The sequence below is a fragment of the Lygodium microphyllum genome, chromosome 11, assembly GCF_053477565.2.
Source record: "Lygodium microphyllum isolate KBCC chromosome 11, Lygodium_microphyllum_v1.1.10, whole genome shotgun sequence".
Classification (NCBI taxonomy): Eukaryota; Viridiplantae; Streptophyta; class Polypodiopsida; order Schizaeales; family Lygodiaceae; genus Lygodium; species Lygodium microphyllum.
The window spans coordinates 65277058-65291300 of NC_141145.1; the positions used below are offsets into that span (position 1 = coordinate 65277058).

The 14243-nt window shown below is 42.7% G+C and overlaps 1 protein-coding gene across 3 annotated transcripts in view; it reads right to left on the minus strand.

The window, feature by feature from the left end:
• The window catches only part of AT-HF (HIS HF), a 79155-nt gene that overhangs the window by 17425 nt on the left and 47487 nt on the right, over positions 1-14243 (minus strand). For all 3 annotated transcript variants that reach the window (XM_087687661.1, XM_087687663.1, XM_087687662.1), the window contains exons 13-17: positions 2433-2541; positions 2219-2272; positions 1699-1786; positions 1536-1573; positions 1299-1404 (exon numbers count right to left, since the gene is read on the minus strand). In XM_087687661.1, coding sequence (XP_087543787.1) covers positions 1299-1404; positions 1536-1573; positions 1699-1786; positions 2219-2272; positions 2433-2541 — 395 coding nt within the window. The remainder of the gene's footprint in view (positions 1-1298; positions 1405-1535; positions 1574-1698; positions 1787-2218; positions 2273-2432; positions 2542-14243) is intronic.

Here is a 14243-nt window from a genome sequence, read left to right on the forward strand (position 1 = left end):
TTTGTGCAAAAATGGCAAATTCCCAAAACTTTCAGTCAAATTTAGAGATCCTGGACGAAACCCCAATTTTCTGGAAGAAATTGAGGGTTGCCTTGAAAATTCCCAATATTTGTGCCTATGAAGGGGCTATGTGAGAAACAAGGGTTTATTTTGTGGGAATAATGCTGATTAAGGCTGAGAAAATAATGATAAGTTAATGTTGAGGCTGTCAGAGCTGAATTGATGTGGCTTAGGCTGTCTCAACAAAAGTGTGGACTGTCGGGCAGAGAAGGGTATTTGAACGGGTGAAAACTGGGCACAGCATTCAACTAGGCAGAGATCAGGTTGTGAGCAAACAGGCAAAGACCAGGCCAGGACAGGGAAAGATCATGTGCTGGCTGCACAGTCAAGAAGCAAGCATGAGCAGACTAGCATGAGCAGTCTGCACAATCAGGTTTGCCCACGCAGACCGGAAGCAGGTGTGTAGAAGGCAACAACAAATCTGGAGCAGCAGTATCCGAGCTCGAGACTCAATGGCAGTTGCGGCAACGGCGGCTCACGAGCTGAGTGGTGGCAGAGAAGGTATGACTCTGATACCACTATTAGGTTAATGCTTAGACTGACAATGAACAGTGAACAGCAAGAGAAGAGAGAGTTGGAATGTCACATCCACTCATGTGAAAATAGAATGAAAGTACAATCCCTGAGGTACTAAAACTACCACACCCGGGTGATTGTTCACACAGGGAAAAAAATCTTCTCCAACTAGAAAGTAAAAAGTACCCATGGATAAGGAAGTCCTCATACGAAAACAAGGGAGGAACACAATAAGTGTAACAAAGAAAGAATCAATCTCCCAAAATATGCTGACAATCTATTGAGAAACCCACAAGCTGAAGTGCAAAACCATAAAATGGGAGGGATTCTTTCCAGACTTGCAATGCCTCTCCTTGCAAGAATAAAAACACGACACATGTGCACAAGCCAACAACTCGACACAAACCTCATACCAATCTAATGCAACCACCAACTACAGATTAAAAATCATATTCCTGTGACATCACAATACCCTTTCTCAGCCAATAAACTTACCCTTATCTACAAGAGAGACAAGAAAATCCCCAAACCACACTTACTCCCTCTAACCAGAGTGCCTAGACTCCTAATTTTGACATATTGAGAGTTTTTCTTTCTCTATTAGATGTATGAGCATTGTAAGGTTTTTTTTGTCTCATTTTTGAAGGCAGTAACATGTCTCAAAAGCCCCACAAGCATGAAAAACTAGACATGCTCACAAAAACAAAAAAAGGTGCAAATACCATCACAATCAATGCAATTCAGCAGTATCTCTCCTGCTCCAAGCTCCTCAACTGCTTTAGCAAGCTCATATGCACCGATTGGTCGACCTTCACGGCCCCCACTTACCTGAAGTGGCAGAGTAGAAGCAATAAGCTCTGTGATACAGAAGTAAAGTAGATATCCCAACTGAAGTAAAGGTAAGCAAACTTGTTAATTTTTTAATTTGCCTATACTATTTGAAGCCACATATCACTCACAGTGCATTGATACCAAACAAATTCCTCTCCATTAGGTCCTGTACAGAAAAAAGCATTAAGATGAGACATATTACAGAAGAGTAACATCACTTTTGCAATGATACACTTCGCAGAGTAGATAAGAAATCCTTCACAAGACAAGTCAGCAAATTTTTCATCTTACCTGGTTCTCTTGCTCTTATGGTTTTATAAGGTACATTCTCAGGGCTCTTCACATAAACACGTCGTGGGTCAATGCTCACCACTACAGCCTGACATTATCACTTCAGAATCAATATAAGTTATTCTTAAATGTCAGAAACTTTTAACATGCATGTAAACAAGCCACACTCATTAAATGGCTTTATAAGACAAGGCAGATTCCCAATCTGTGGGGATGCCTGTGGGTAAAATATTAAAAAACACTTCAAAATTTTTTAATTTGGTCAACTGAACTCCCTACTTTTCAAGGAAAACTCATGCTACAGACTCGCTTCTCCTCTCCGTTCAAAGTACAAGATCAAAAGGTTTACATTCAAGAATGTTTTCATTTGAATTAGTGGATGTTAGTGCTGATGGGTATATGTTCAAGACTATGAAGAACAAACATTTACAAACCCAATCAGAAATTTGAATGAATCTCAAAGCCTGAACTTCAGTGGTATGCTAATTAAAATGATATTTCAATTATGGTTAAAGCTTACCTGATTTCCATAAACATAAGAGATCTGCTCTAAACTGCTTTCTCCAGTCTTCACCTAAAGCAAGTAAAGATATAGATAGTCAAGGAATGGTTTTATAAACCAATCTTTTCTTATTTGAACCAGGCGAGCAAAGATATAAATAATCAAGGAATGATATTATAAACCAGGCTTTTCTTATTTGAACCCAAGGCCAGTAACAGCTTAAGCCACTGACCCCTGTTTTTAAATACTTCTCTGCAGCATACACTGCATCACTTCCAATAGAGATCTTGTCTGCTCCTGATCTAAAATACTCAGCAGCTACTTGAAGACTTGTATAATATCTGATACATGTAAGAAATCATGATCAGAAAGACAGCTAGTCAGACAAGAAATTTGTAAGAAATCTTGATCAGAAAGATAGCTAATCAGAAACACAAATAATTGCTCTAGCTGCATGTCCCTAAGAAATTTGTAATTCACCCCACATCAATATTTTCAAACAAGAAAAAAATTCCACGTTACATCTTGTGCTTGACTAGACAGCTGACGTTTTTGCATCTGCTGCTGACATTTGCTGGTCTTGCAGTTGAATTCAATTTTTGCACAAATCTGATCTTCCTCAATCTGCATTTCCAGCCAGTTTGTGTTTTCATCCTGAGCCAGACACATTCATAGAAAGGACCACAGATGGCAGCTGTCGTGCTTCTAACACTACACTCTGTTCACATCTATTCCTATCTTTGTGTTTTTTGGACTATTGTACTTGAACTGTTTGAACTCTTGACATTCAGCTGTTCATCCGAAGTGTCTCTCTCTCTCCTGCATTTTACCTTACTCTATCTTCTCTGCATCTGTGGGAGAAGCTTCAACTTATGCATGAGGCATGAGGCTCCATCAACCATGCAAGTTGTGACCTTCAATAGTCCGTTGCAAACAATCAGGTTCAAGCAACTGATATGATTCAGTCATTTCTTCTCTGATGGTGATGCTAACACCTATTATGAGCTCAGACATCACTGGCACGTATCTGTTTTGATCATATGACCTCTGTGTTGCTTGACCATAAGGGTTCATTGCATTTACAAGGGCAGTCATCATCTCAGTATGGCAGCAAACAAGACACTTTTGCCGCTTCAGAGAGGGGTGACAAGTAGAAGAAGAAAAAGAAGTCGCTGCTACCATTAAGATAAGAAGGGACACCTTCAAAAGGATTGCAAGAAACTAGTGACACTGCACAAGGAGAAGGAGAAGACGAAGAAGAATAAGAGTAAGGACCCCTCTGCACAAGTAGAAGGAGAAGAAGAAGAATAAGGGTAAGGACCCCTTTGACAAGCCATCATCAACTTCAAATTTAGACTTTGACTCAAGCCAAACAGCTAAGGCCACACAGACCCCTTTAACTTTCTAGCACTAGTGGTGGTGTTTGTGAGAGTGCACAATGGAAGAATGTGAACATGGAAAGAGAAGGAAAGAGAGAGACTGGTATGAAAGCAGAAAATAGAAGGAGAGATCTACACTGATCTAAAAATGGAATGCTAAGTACAATGTGGATTGATCAGTCTATGCATGCAGCCTGAAGCACCAACGAGGGCACCAAATCAAGCTGATGACAAAGGGGTATGCAGGCTGATGGGGGTAGAGTGTTGATCTGCAAAACAAGATAGCTTCCAAGTGAGGGGGGCTCCAAAACATTGACTAAATGTGGAGTGTAAGTTAGTCAAGTGAAAACTCACAATGACAAACCCTGGACCCCGAGATGTCAGTGGGTGTCAAACGCAAAAGTTGTAACAAGTTATATTGATCAAGTACAGGTGGTACACGTGGTGATAGTTTTTGGCCTATTGTTTTATTACCCATTAATGCCAATGGTGGCATTACGAACTACGCATCAATTATAATTAATTAATTAATGTCATCCAAGGGCTAATTAATACTCACAAGCACTTGGGAGTCAAAATGGCCTATCTAATTTAATCGTGAATGGGCACTACTAATTTTTTGGGCAAGGACAAACAACCTATTCAGAATTGAGTTGGGCATGTTACAGACTGAAGGGGAGAGAGAACAACCATTGTAGATATATTGAAGAGAGAGGAGGAGAAGCTGTTGCTGCAGCTGCCAATAGACAGGAGGCTATTCCAGCCAGCAAGCAGCTCAAGAGCTGCAAGCAACAACTGTACGATCCCCTATCATTGCAAGCTCTCACCTGCAAAAGGAAATTTCAGCTAGGCGCCTGCTGTTGTAGCAGGTGACTGCAATTTTTGGGCATGGAGCTTATAAAAGACTGCATGTGGGGCTGTCCTATCAAGAGAATCTGCTATTTGCCACTTTTTGGCGACAAAAATCAGAAATTTCTCTGCCCTCAGCATTTTGACCAACTAAGGGTCGGATTGGAGGCCAACCCTCTATTGGATCAAGGGGCAAATCAGATTGAAGGCTTGCTGGTCATTTTTGATAGGAAGGACATTGAAAAATGAAGAAGATTGGAGTAATCTAAGTGTGCTTCATCCAATTACAATAGAAATTAAGGAAATACCTCAAGAGGTGCCAATTTTTGGGGCCAATCGGTTGTCAACTAACCAAGTTTGATTGGTAAACTTCAAATTTCAGATTTGTGAATTTTATTACTTGCTGTAATTTGAGTTAAATCAGGTCATATACCTATGAGAGTGCACAATGGAAGGACGCGAACACGGAGAGAGAAAGAGACAGCAGGAAGGAGGAAGGAATCTGCACTAACTGAAAATGAATGTTGAATACGATAGTGTGGCCCGAGGTGTTAGTGAGGGAACCAGATCAGGCTGAGAATGATGATGGCAGCAGCACCACCACCGGAGTCGGAGGAGCAACTTGCAAAAGATGAATGCCAAAGCAAGGAGTAGATAGCAAGCTGAGAATGATGATAGAAGCAGCAGCACCAGAGACGGAGGCAAATGCCAGAGTTGAAGAAGCAACCGACAAAAGATGAATGCCAAAGTGAGGAGTGGACAGCTATAAATAGCTGAATGCCTCCAAATCTGGCCAACTGCCCAAAACAGCCTCTCAATCTGGCCAACCTGCAGTAAAATAGCTCCCGGCTGCAATAAATGCAATCCAACTGCATAGAAAAATCCCACAGATAATGACATGGCATCCTAGGCAGTCCAGAAGTAGGCAAGCATTGGCAGGGGGTGAATACCGATTGACTAACATAGGAAAAGTGCCAAAAATAGAAGAAACACACGCTAAAATGCTCGAGCTCCCATGTCTCTATTAGACTCTGACAAGAGCTCACAACTAGGAGATGGTAGAGAGGCAACCCTAAAAAAGGCAAGTTAACAATACCACCCTTTAAAAGAAGAGCAACCCCCAAATTGGCTGATTGTTGCAAAATAGTGCCCTAAATGTGGCCCATTACACCTAGTAAGTGCAAGGAATGCAACCGCCTCATCAAAAAGCTGATCATAAGCCCTAAATAGGGAAATCAAGTGTGAAAGCCTCCAAGCAGTCTAAAACTGAAGTGTACTAAGATAGATCACTGCGAGCTAGTGTGTGAACACACTAAAATTAACTAAAAATTGAAATGCACACTAATGCAAGGGCTGGAAACACTCAGCATTCCTCTGTCTCTATCAGACTCTGATGGAGCTCACAAGAAGAGATGAGCAACAAGAAAAATACATGCTAACACACTTTCAGATCTTGGGAAAGACCCAACATCCTCATGTGATGAAGCATAGAAGCCTAAGACAAAGGATTCGAGAAGAGATCTACTACATTGTCCTCCATGGGGTAGTAGACCACTACTAGCTCCAAATCCATGATCCACTCCTAAACATAATGGTACTAGACCTTGATGATTTTTGTGCAGGCATGTAACACTGGGTTCTTCACCAAAGCCAAGGCACTCTAGTTATCCACAAGTAGCTTTGTAGATCCTGTCTCTGTGTAGTAGGGCAAAGGGCACAATACTCAACCTCAGTAGAAAATAAGGTTGTAGTAAACTACTACTTGCTACTTGATGAGAGAGCTTCCAATCCAAGGGAGAAAGCAAAGCCTATAGTGGAGCGTTGAATGTCGACATCTCCACCCCAATCTAAGTCAGTCTTGTTGAGATGTTTGCAATCACACCTACTTCAGTCTCTTTGTAAGGAGCAATGAGGGCTCAAGACCAAAATCCCATATGCACAGTAGGAGAAAGTACCACCACTCAATTCCTATAAAGCATTGTACTTGCACTCTTTTTCTAAGGCAATGATAGTATTCTTTTCTTTCCAATAAAGTGTCTTGTCACTGTCAATACACAAGATTGTGTTTATGAGTCCAAGTCTCAATCTTGGAACCTAATTCACTTGTGTAACAACTTGTCTTTGTCAGGATCAATGTCTTCATGAGTTTCTTCCTTTTTCAACCTCCATAGCTTTCGCATCTGCCATGCTCTAGATCCCCCATATTTTACATGGTATCAGAGCCCAGTCTAGCATGACACAGCCTCTCTTGGTCCTTCTTTATCGTTTCCCAGCTCAGCTTGAGTTCATGACTTCAACTCTCAACTCTACCTTCACTTAAGCTTCCATGGCAGTCATAGCCAGCTGCACCCTGTCTGCTTGAAGCTCTTGTATCTCACTTCACAGGCCAAATCTTGCCAAGCTTCCTTCTGGAGAAGTGTTCCCTCGCTACTGATGCTTCTATGTATCATCTCAAAACTTGACATTGCCCCATCCACTACTCAGCATTGTCAATTTTCTAAGGTTCTATTCTGTGGCCTCCATAGCCAAGCAATACCTAGGCATCTTGAAGCTTATGGATCTCACACTACAGGCCACCATTCATCATGATGTCTTCTAGGGAAATCTTCCTCAACATCAGGCGCTTCTCTGTGGCACATCACGCTGCGACGTTGGTCATTCTATGCTTCAGCATTGCTGAAGATTTGTCATGCTGTCAAAACCTGCGCCTGTGCTTATCGAATGCTTTGATCCATCTCTGCGCAGCGCGATTTCAGTCATCATCATAGGTCAATGATAGCCCATGAAGTAAGCTTCATCCTCATATAAAAAGTTTTCAAAATCATCAAGTATAGCTCCCACAATCAGCAAAAAACCAGGGTTGGATCAAAACCCTAATCCAGGAAGCCATAGCCAAACTTCACCAAGCTCAAAAATCTCATCATTTTCTCTCTCCTGCCACCTAGAACAACCCACTGCCACTCCGATCTATTGTCCCACCATCAAATCAAGGAGGAGAAGAACCTGGTTTCGTTGAAGGAAGATCAACGACCCCGAACTAGAAGATTTGAGTTCGCGACATAAACCCGGACATAGTCTTTACATAGTGTGTTTTCACATTGTCATTACTTGTGTCTCTTGACACACTGTAATTTACTCTTCCATTGATAAAATCTGAGAATTCTAGAGTTTTTTACTGCTACTCCAGCCATCTAACATGGGCAAAGACTCTCCAACTGCTTGCTTCAAAGGAGTTGGGTTTCACACCTGGCAGACCCGCATCAAACTCAACCTAATGAAGAAGGACCTTTGGGCCATTACCACTGGAAAAGAAAAGAAACCTCGTGATGCGGACCTTGCTGTCACTTGGCAAAAGAACGGTGATAAGGCTCAAGCCATTATCAAACTGGAGCTAGACAACAACTATATCCACCACATGGATAACTATGAGACTTCACAAGATACATGGAAGAGACTTGACACCTTGTTTGGTGCACAGTCTAAATCATCAAAGTATGGTCTCTTGATTGAGTTTTTCAGGCTTGAAATGAAGTCTAGCACATCACTTGCCACACATCTGAATTACATGGAAGGACTTCTAACCCAACTTGCAAGAATCAACTTTAAAATGAATAACTGTGAGACTTTATAGGATACATGGAAGAGACTTGACACCTTGTTTGGTGCATAGTCTAAATCATCAAAGTATAGTCTCTTGATTGAGTTTTTCATGCTTGAAATGAAGTCCAGCACATCACTTGCCACACATCTGAATGACATGAAAGGACTTCTAACCCAACTTGTAGGAATCAACTTTAAAATGGAAGAAGATGTTTGCATCGGTGTTCTACTTAAGAGTTTACCTCCTGAATATAATAATGTATCAACAACTCTAATCAATATGCCAAACCCTAAACTTGTTGATATCCAAGCATCACTGTTAGAGGAGAAAAAGAAGCTAAAAACTACGGAAGAACCAAGCATCTCCAGAGATGAACATACATTATATGTTGGTAGCACGTACAAAGACGAGGAATCAGCTCTTCTGTGACTTCTGCAACAGGATTGAACACACCAAGAAGTTCTGCCACGCTAAAAAGATGTCCCAAAGGCCTATCTAGTTGTAGTCAAAGAAAAAGAAGAAAAATAAACAAAGAAAGAATAAGAAGAAGAGGACCACCAAGAGAAGGACAAATCTCATCAGTCCTATTCAAATAGACTTTTTTAGCTTTGTATTTCCTAGCCCTAGTGCTTCAAACATAAACTTATAAACTCCCCAAATAGGCCTTGTACTAAAGCCTCTATACACTTTGTGAGGTCCCTGCTACAGCCTCTGGATGACCATCATGTTTGTGGTACCCACACTTAGCCTTTTCTGCAACAGCCTCGGGCGTTTTGCCATATTTATGGTGTGCCCACACTTTGCAGGTGTTGCTTTCACTAAAGCCTCTATACGCTTTGTACTTCTGGTTGTGATTGAGGAGGGGTGTTGAGATGTTTGCAATCACACCTACTTCGATCTCTTTGTAAGGAGCAGTGAGGGCTCAAGACCAGAATCCCATATGCACAGTAGGAGAAAGTACCACCACTCAATTCCTATAAAGCATTGTGCTTGCACTCTTTTTCTAAGGCAATGATAGTATTCTTTTCTTTTCAATAAAGTATATTGTCACTGTCAATACACAAGATTGTGACTATGAGTCCAAGTCTCAAGCTTGGAATCTAATTCACTTGTGTAACAATTTGTCTTTATCAGGATCAATGTCTTCATGAGTTTCTTCTTCCTCTTTCAACCTCCATAGCTTCCGCATCTGCCATACTCTAGATCCCACATATTTTACAAGTCCAACCTACTAGAGTGCCTTTCTCTCCATACATGATCTTGTAGGATCCTATGAATAGCGGAAGACGCACAAAATAGCCTTCCAATAAGCCTGTAAAGGTGTCTTCATGAAAGAAATCAAAAATGCCATCATATACATGATGTCCAATCTCCTATGAATGAGCATGATCAAAGAGCCAACAAGGCACCTATAACAAGTGGCATTTGGAAGGGGATCACAAGCAAGAGATCACAAGGCATGATAAACATGATTGCTAATACCCCCTCTCAGATCCTAGATGTGGCGGAAGGCTAAGGAAGAAACGGATCCTGGGATAGCAAAAACAATGCCAAATTCAATGAAGTCTATTGATATCGACTGCTGATGAAGAAGCTCCTCATGATCCTGGGAAACCCCCTCTGAAACACTAGGGGCCAGAAATCCACATCCACATCACTGAGATTGTCCCTCTCTAAAAGGGATGGGGGGTACGAGGGAACCACCAAAGGAGAGGATGGGGGATGGGAAAGAACTTGTGCCATAGGTGATGCACAAGCAGGAATGGGTGTACTCTCTTGCCAATCTATCATGATAACAATCCCTATAGAAGAATCCTCAATACAAATGGCATATTTGGGAAAGACCACTCGGGTATCAAACTGAATAAGGCCATAAATTAAGAGGAGTGGAGCCCAAGTCCCAAACATAAAGGGCCTCTAAAAGGGAGCTTGAAGCGGGGTCGGGAAACAAAGGCAAAGTGCCAACACCAAAAATTGGCACCAATACAATGTCACCAACAGTGACTAAACCCTCAGAAGAGTGTAGATCTTGCAACAAATCACCTCGTGGAGTCATATGACTAGAAGCTCCACTATCAACCAGCCAAAGCCTCTCTAAAGACGAGGCAACCACTGAAGAAGGCTCCTCTAACTAAACAACAGGAAGGAACATGGACTCATGGGTAACCGCTAGAGTAGAGGTAGAAGGCTTGGATGTTTTAGCTCCATCCTTCGCTCTCGGACAAAGGTAAGGGTATTTCTTGCAACATTTCTCCTTTGGATGTGTCCCCTTCCTACAGTATGGGCATTTAGGCTTCTTCAAATCGGAGTCGGAGCTTGAAAAACTCTCATATCATTTAGCCTTGGACTTCCCTTTCTTCTTCTTCTCTCCTCCTGAAGCTACAACAAAAGCTTTGGTAGAGGTGGATCGACTGGCAGCCTCTCTGGCACACTCGTCATGCTCCAAACCAAGTGGGGCAAGCTCCTCCTATAGAAGCTTCTCACGGGTCCTCAATGTAGAAGACATTGAACCAAGAAAATGGTATTTGAGTCAAAAGAATAAAAGCCATATCCTCCGAAGAGATCATCCTACCAAGGGACATAAGCTCATCCCTCATATCCTCCAACTTGTTAATATGATCCCTCACGGAAGAAGAATCGTCAACAGTTAGCATTCGTAATTTCTTCTCGAAAGTAATCCGGTGGGCAAATGTCTTCTGATACTAAAAAGAAGCAAGCTTTGTCCACATTTCCGCTGCTTTCTGTAACCTATGCACGTGCACTAGGACAAAATCCTATAAGCTCATAAAGAGGAAAGATCGTGCTCTAAAGTTGAGTCCATCCCAGAAGGCTGCACGATCCATCCATGATCCAACAATGGGATCCTCCACTAGACAGGGAATAGGGTGGGTAACAAAATCCCAAAGATCGAAGGTATCAAGGATACACTCCACCTTACACAACCAAAGCGAGTAGTTTGAACCATCAAGCCAATCTTCTTTGGGCAACGAAGGGAGTATGGGCACCTATATAGACGGTGCCATGGATGGCATATGGAGACCAACACAACAAACCTTCTATGAGACATGGAGAGAATGGGGAGGGAAGGGTTCCTGAACAAACGGGGTAGATGATCTCTATTCTTCATGATCCACATGATAATCTCACCGCCATTTGGAGGACTACTGACAAAGCTCCTCATATGTATCATCAAAGCCACAAAACTAGTGTGAAGAAAAGTGTGGAGGCATTGCTAGGGTTTACATTGAGGAAGTATAGAGTGTACGACCACAACTGAAGCACAATCAGATAAACACAAACACAAAAAGTAAAACTCAAACCCTAAACGCAAAACTCAAACACAAAAAGAATAAGGGATAGAAAAAACACAACTTTGAAGTGAATAAATGTTGTAAATGAATATAAGAGTATATAGTGTACCCAAGGGGAGAGCAGTGTGTTGAAGAGTGACGTCCACCGGAGATGGATCCCAAGTGCTATGACCACCAATCAGAGTGATACAGTGAGAGAAACACCAAATACTAATCACCAAAGTATGAGGAGACTAAGGCGATTGCAGAGGAGGATGCTTGATGATGTGGACGAAGCAGCAAGATGTAGCAATAGAATGTTGTAGTAAAATGTCGCAATAGAACGTTGTAGTAAAACGCGCCAATAAAACACTGCAGTAGAACGCCAAAGTAAAACGCGGCAATAGAATGCCACAGTAAAATACCACCATCAAACCCGCAGTAGAATGCCGCAATAAAACACTGCAATAAAAGAGCAAACGAGGTGATGGCACCAATTGCGAACACTAGACCGCCACGTGGTGGGAGATTGAGAGCTGAGATTTGCACACAAGGGTGAGAAACCTGCACGAAAGAGATGAGACTAAATGGGGCAGCCTTGTCTATTTATAGATGAGAATGGACCCTCCCAAATTAGGATTTCACTGAACTCTCTCGAACCACTCCCCATTTTAGGGTTTTTCATTAAATTAAGCTTGTTTTGGGGCTGTTCAAGTGGCTAATCAGCATGGAATGCATTTCTTAGCTCAATACCCCCTCTCACGCCCAAAACAGGTGAAGAGAATGTCAATCCACTTTGCCCAAGGCATCCCACCCCAAAGCAGCCAGAGCATTGAACAAAGGGTATACAATAGTTGCCCACACTGGTCTACCAAGACTACAAAGGTGATAGTTATCGTACCGAGTCCAAGTAGTCACCCTAGAGAGGACAAGGCATCGGACAAAGGATGCTTGTCAGTTGCCCAATGGCCTACCAAGCCCTACAAAGGCGGATGGAACTACGATGAACTTGATTTTATTTTTTTAAGTAAGAGATGGTTTGCGGTTGATTGAGTAGAAGACAGGAGAATGAGAAGGGATGGTTAGGTCCAACCCATCCCAAAATACTCAAGCTACCCATCCACTTGAGGATGTAGATGATGAGGAAATGGGGAGGAAGTAATGGTAGTGTGGTGTACAAACCACCGGTGGAAACAACTTAGGATCCATCTAGTGGTGTGCTACACAATGAGAATGCTACATGCTGTGAAATGCTCATGCAGCAGATGCCACTTGTGTCAAAAGATTACGTACCAGCGAGATAGTAGGGTTGGTGGGGAGAAATAAGGAGTAAACTCGGCAAACATGGAGAAGAGAAGACAAGAGAGAAAAAACTCTAATGAATGGAATGATGAAGGTCCGAATCATGGAGTGAATGTGATATAAGGAAATAAGGGTGCCGTAGCACAAGGAAGATGATGAAGACAGCCACAACTCACGAACAACAATGTCCTCCTAAAGGGGTATGAGGGTAGTGGAGAGGCTAGAGAGAAGAGATGATGGACTGAATGAATCAACCGTGAGGAATGAATGAAAGAGTAGCCTATAAATAGGCACAGTCAATCTAGGATGGTGCCCCTTTTTGGGGCTGCAAATCCTAAACGCAAAACACAAAAACGCAAAAATGCAAACTGTGGGTGAAGAGTGAAGGGTTTCTCAACACCCCCTCTCAGGGCCAAAAAGGGTAACAAGAGAAGAGTGAGGTGGAGATGCAATGCTACATGCTGAAGAATGCTCATGCATCAAGTGCCACTTGGACAGTGTTCCTCGTGGGAAAATTATTCAGTTGCCCAAGCGCCCTAGTACAAAGATGATAAAAACATACAATGCATAGGAGGAATGTCGGACTTTGTGTGGTGCCGAGAACCATAAGGATATGCCCGTACTCAATCTCGAGAGGTGGCTCCATACTGACCAAGTGACCAAGGCAACAAGAAGAGGAGGAAGAAGATGTAGAAGATCCCGAAGATCCAAGATTTCCACCGCAAAGGGAACCTGCAATAAAGAATAGTAGATAGAGTGAACTGGAGAACCCGAAACACAACCTTGGAAGCGAAGCCACTAGCTCCGTGCATCCATGCTGGAAGGAATACGAAGGCCTCGTCACCAAGTTGCATCTGAACCTCCAAGGTCCCGATCTAGGTGGTACCTAAAGATCCTAAGTATCACTAGAAGAGATGACTGGTCGAAGACAGTCACCCCAAAAAGTAGAGGATGGCCGAAGAGCTTCATGTGGAGTAGGTTCCCCCTCTAAGGTGGGAGGTGGAGGGGCCCCCGCTGAAGTCGAAGAACCCTAAATGCAAAATGCAGAAATGCAAAAATGCAAACTACGGGTGAAGGATGAAGGGTTTCTCAACACCCCCTCTCAGGCCCAAAAAGGGAAATAAGAGAAGAGTGAGGTGGAGGTGCAATGCTACATGTTGAAGAATGCTCATGCAACAGGTGCCACTTGGACAGTGTCCCTCATGGGGAAATTGTTCACTTGCCCAAGCGCCCTAGTACAAAGATGATGAAAACATGCAATGCAGAGGAGGAGGAAGATGTAGAGAATCCCTAAGATCCAAGATTTCCACCGGAAAGGGAACCTGCAGTAAAGAACAATAGACAGAGTGAACTGGGAAACCCGAAACAAAACCTCGGAAGAGAAGCCACTAGCTCCGTGCATCCATGCTGGAAGGAATGCGAAGGCCTCATCACTAAGTCGCGGCTGAACCTCCGAGGTCCCAATCTAGGTGGTACTTGAAGATCCTGGGTATTGGTATAAGAGATGACTAGTTGAAGACAGCCACCCCAAGAAAGTAGAGGATGGGTGAAGAACTTCATGTGAAGTAGGTTCCCCCTCTGAGGTGGGAGGTGGAGGGGCCCTTGTTGAAGTCGAAGAAAAA